The sequence below is a fragment of the Syzygium oleosum genome, unplaced genomic scaffold (assembly GCF_021117445.2).
Source record: "Syzygium oleosum isolate NSW1041296 unplaced genomic scaffold, Sole_v2.1 Sole_v2.40, whole genome shotgun sequence".
In the NCBI taxonomy this organism is placed as follows: domain Eukaryota; kingdom Viridiplantae; phylum Streptophyta; class Magnoliopsida; order Myrtales; family Myrtaceae; genus Syzygium; species Syzygium oleosum.
The window spans coordinates 1,245,960-1,250,272 of NW_026607524.1; the positions used below are offsets into that span (position 1 = coordinate 1,245,960).

The 4,313-nt window shown below is 39.5% G+C and overlaps 1 protein-coding gene across 1 annotated transcript; it reads right to left on the reverse strand.

The window, feature by feature from the left end:
• Nucleotides 1-552: 552 nt before the first annotated feature.
• Nucleotides 553-3,638, reverse strand: LOC115661469 (ATP-dependent DNA helicase Q-like 2). The gene is made up of 7 exons (XM_056305885.1): nucleotides 3,631-3,638; nucleotides 3,399-3,549; nucleotides 3,092-3,307; nucleotides 1,942-2,040; nucleotides 1,725-1,829; nucleotides 1,520-1,642; nucleotides 553-766 (listed from the first exon to the last, which is right to left on the reverse strand). The coding sequence occupies exons 1-7, from the start codon at nucleotides 3,636-3,638 to the stop codon at nucleotides 674-676; spliced, it is 795 nt and encodes a 264-aa protein (XP_056161860.1). The 3' UTR covers nucleotides 553-673.
• Nucleotides 3,639-4,313: the final 675 nt, after the last annotated feature.

Genomic DNA, 4,313 nt, shown 5'->3' on the forward strand with positions numbered 1-4,313 from the left:
GAATAAGATAAAAGGATATAATTTATTTGCATATACATACGGTCCCTACAATTACTTGCAGCTTGCCATTGCTCCGCCTGTAATGGACAAACGTTAAAGGGTCGAGCACATTTATGCAAGAAAAAAATTTCCGGAGTGGGTCAATGGACCATTAGCTAATTATCTATATCCATGGCAGGGGAAGGGGGATTGAAGCAATGTTGAGAGCTGTGTGCCTGTGCGTCCCTGTGTGCTCCCACCATTTCTTTCTTAACTATGTTTGAGCATTTTGAAATCTTCTTTCTGTAGTCTGATTAAATATGCATACCACAACTTTGGAGGTCGAACCCATTGTCAAGAAATTCACACTAGTTCAGCTACAGTCAAAAGATTGCTCTCCTTCAGGGTAATGTTCCTCTAGCAGCAGATAATGCTCATATAAAACTTGGAGACCCTCAGTTTGATTGAGATAATGAAATAGCATAGTTGGACAGAACAAGACTGATTTATCACGAAAACATAAGGCAGCCATCTTCATTAGTAATTCTGCTGGCGATGATGCTGTTGGCCTCTGTTTTAGTCAGATTTAGGTAGAATTGCACCAGAATCTTGCAAGTGAACAGCCAGAGAGAGAGAGAGAGAGAGAGAGTCGTGGAACTTATTGACATCCAAAGTGAGCATGCAAAAGCCGTGTTTACCTCAAATGAACTTTCTCGCAAGCATTTACATCCATATCTGCATGATAATAATCTGGTGAAATTCCTCTATCGCGTAACTCCTTTCCAACCTGTTCTACACCATACATGTCAGAAGTGAGTATTTAATACTAGCTACGAAGAAAGTACAGATATGTAAGCATAGAAAAGTAATTCAGTGACTTCACCAACTGTTGTTGTAAGAACAAAAAAAATGTGATTCTAAGAACGAATGGTATGTGGCAACCTCAATAGAAAATGACATTGCCCTTTTCACTTAATCAATACGAAGACCTATTAATTACTATGAAGCCGGCAATCCAAATGACTTTAGGAAATTTCCCGGACTTTGTTCGGTTGGGTGCACCATATTATACTACATTAGATATATTTGATCCATTCTGTCGATTCTGCGACATTATTGTCCATGTCATCAAAAATGTGAACCAAAAATGTGAGCCTACACCTGAGGGGATTAAGAAATGCCCCACATAAATTCTTGACCTTCCTTTTCTAATCAACAGTTACAAGGAGATATAATCTAACAAGTAATAGAGTAACGTCTTTAGTGAATTAGTCATGCAAATTAGTTAGTGAATTTATAACACTGAACCACCAATAACTTGACAAATATAGAAAAACATAAACAGAGCACATAATGGCGAAAGAAAAAGAATTGATGAAAGGACGTTATGAGTTCGATGATCTAAAACACCAGCATTAGATATTAAAATTCATCTCAGTTTGCAGCCCCACTTGCACGTGAATTGGAAGAATGTTATCTAGTGAAAAACACTACGCCTCCCGAAAATGAGAAAAAAAAGGAGTTGAAGGATGGACTTAACCTGTTCGCATTCCTTCCTAGAGAAGCAATAAACTATCCCGGATTCATTATTGGGATAAGATTCCCGTATAAATTCGGCAATTTCGTCAATAACCAGTTTAGCAACAGATGACTTCTCTCGTACCTGCAGTGCATCCATAATAAATATTGGCTCTTCGGTATTCAGCATATAGATTAAAGATTCAATAAATCAATCAATGACATACCATATAAAAGAGATTTGGCCTGTTAACAGTGCTGACAAACTTAACACACTTGGGGATCTGCAGCATTTCCATCAGATCATTTTGTACTTTCCGAGTAGCAGTTGCCTGTACAAATTAACGTTCATGAGATCGCAAATTTTTAAAAATTAGTACATTTAACTACATAAGTAGCCATGTCATCCAAAAATCAATAGAAAGAAGATATGAGAAGACATACAGTCAAAGCAACAAAGGAACGTTGGGAAACTGAGTCTTCAAGAAGGCTTTTGGGGTCGGGCTGAAAGTCGTGACCCCACTGACTACAGCTGTGTGCCTCCTGCAGTTTACCGACAAGCAAGGACTTAGTACAACCAACTATATGACCATATTCGACCTTACCAAGAAGGGCATTGACATCAAGATTCAATTATTTGAAGTGGCATTTATTAAAGTCTGCAAAGGCATGTTTAACCTAATGGTCCATAGGTTATGATCATGAAAGCCAAGTGCCTAAAAGGCAGTGTCGATGTGCACCATTAATGTTACCAATGAGAAGAAGACACAATGACATTTCCTTCTACTTCCTCCTCTTTTGTCGCCCTTCGTAGATGAGCAAAGTGACATCTTGACAAATCTATAATGTTGTTTTTCTTGCCGTGACAAGTCTAAGATGTTGACCAACTGTGAGTGCGCTAAAATTACTATCTTTCTAAGTTTATCTACTTTACCAACTATCCTGCGCAAGCAGTTCTCAAGACTAAATCTACTTTAAAGACGATCAACAGAGATGGCGCAGCAGAAGAAAACAGAATCAAAGTTGGACAGTGCTATCCAGTAACTTCTGCGACTAATCACACACCTTTGGAAAGCTCATTGTATCCAAAATAAGATAATTGTACTTCATGTTTCCAGCTTTTAACGTAAGTCACAAGTAAACTGGATCAAACATCATTGATAATTTTACCTTCATAATGGAGTCCTTGATTGAATCCTAGGTGCTGCTCCGTGAACAAGGTAACACCAGAACTAGCAAGCTGATTCTTCCAGGTTAGTCAAGACCAATTTTAAATGCTAAGCCTTAGGTGGAGTTTCAACTTAAGGCAGCATAACTGGCAGCCTAACTCAGATCAACAAAATTAGTATAACTACATATCTTAAGCTTGTTATCACTTGAAGCAGTCTAACCGGTTCGCCATCCTTGGTTTAAGAAATTACGATAATCTTGTCTATCTATCGTTATGAAGTAGCGTAACTTTCAAGTCTGAAGTGGAAATTTATATGACCTCGCTACACAAACAGAAACATAGGCTGCTCAAACCAAAATTTACCAACACAAAAGCTCAGAGATCACTGAAGATCAAAACCAGAAAGAATATTCAGATATTTACATCAATTGCTATCAAAGAAAGATGCCCCGCACGGTGGCATTTCTCCAGCTTTGACATGAACCTCTTGCCCTTGGATATCTTTTCTGGAGTAACATATAGTATCTTCAGCTCTCCTTCACCCTTTTCAAGCGCCTTGTGTATAAACTTTTCATTGTCCTTGCCATTCGCTGATGTCAACATATGTGCCGGAATGCCCAATGCAGCCAGACCCATCACCTAAGCAATGATTATTTTGTATAAGTTTATGTCACTAATAAACTTGAAAAAGTATAACATATTCGCAAGGGAACAGAAAATAGGAAAACACCTGATCCTGAATCAAAGAAAGCAGAGGACTGACAACGAGGGCAACTCCTTCCTGAAGAATGGCAGGAAACTGGTAGCAGAGGCTTTTGCCACCAGCAGCAGCCATGATGACCAGGACATCTCTTCGAGACAGTCCCACCCAATATTTTCTCCTTGGACACGTGTCGTGACCTCAGGGCTGGGATTTTTCCACAGTAGAACCCGATATTTTCTCCGAATTCTGGGCGCTGAACGCCTCCATTGCCAAAAAACTCTCCAACCTCCCCCGTCCGCCCGCCACTCACGGGGGGACAGAGGATGGAGACGAGAGGGTTCACTCAACGAAGAAGGAAGCGAGGGAGGATTTGGTCCCTGTTGCAAATAACAGCTTTCGCCACGTGGCTGTTTTTTCTTCTCGCTCTCTGCGTGTGTATCTGGACTCAACGAGAGAGATGCGGAGGGCCTTCAACGACCAAAAAAAGGATGGTGTTGCCCTTATTCAATTCAATCAAAAATAGGAGGGCTTCTGCCTCGGACAATCGCAGACAAAAGAAAACCCCACTTCTTTCTCTCCATTAGAGGACAGCAAGGTTGGTCTTTTTGTTTTCTCCCTTTTCTCTTTCAAGTTTTCTCCGTTTGGTGTTTTCAGTTCTATTTGTTGTTTTTAGTTGTCATAATATACATATTGATCAAGTTGAGTCTGGTTTAGCAGTTTTGATTTTTTGGATACCAAAACAATGGAAAGAGATCACCAAAACGCCCCAGAGAATCGTGCACTCCAATTAGCTTCTTTAAAGTTACAACATATTGAAAGAATCCTGAAATTGGCTGAAGAACACAAGATATTCGCTTTATATTTGTTCAAAATACATATATTTTCATATTATTATTTTTTGACACTCATGATGCTTCAGAGGCAAAAGGAGGAACTTCGCCG

What these genes read in the sequence shown, in the direction of transcription:
- LOC115661469 (XM_056305885.1), bottom strand. An exon ending in TTTCTTTGATTCAGGATCAG is followed by an intron (nt 3,308 to 3,398) that starts GTGTTTTCCTAT and finishes ATCATTGCTTAG; the next exon opens with GTGATGGGTCTGGCTGCATT. An exon ending in CTAGGAAGGAATGCGAACAG is followed by an intron (nt 767 to 1,519) that starts GTTAAGTCCATC and finishes GGTGTAGAACAG; the next exon opens with GTTGGAAAGGAGTTACGCGA.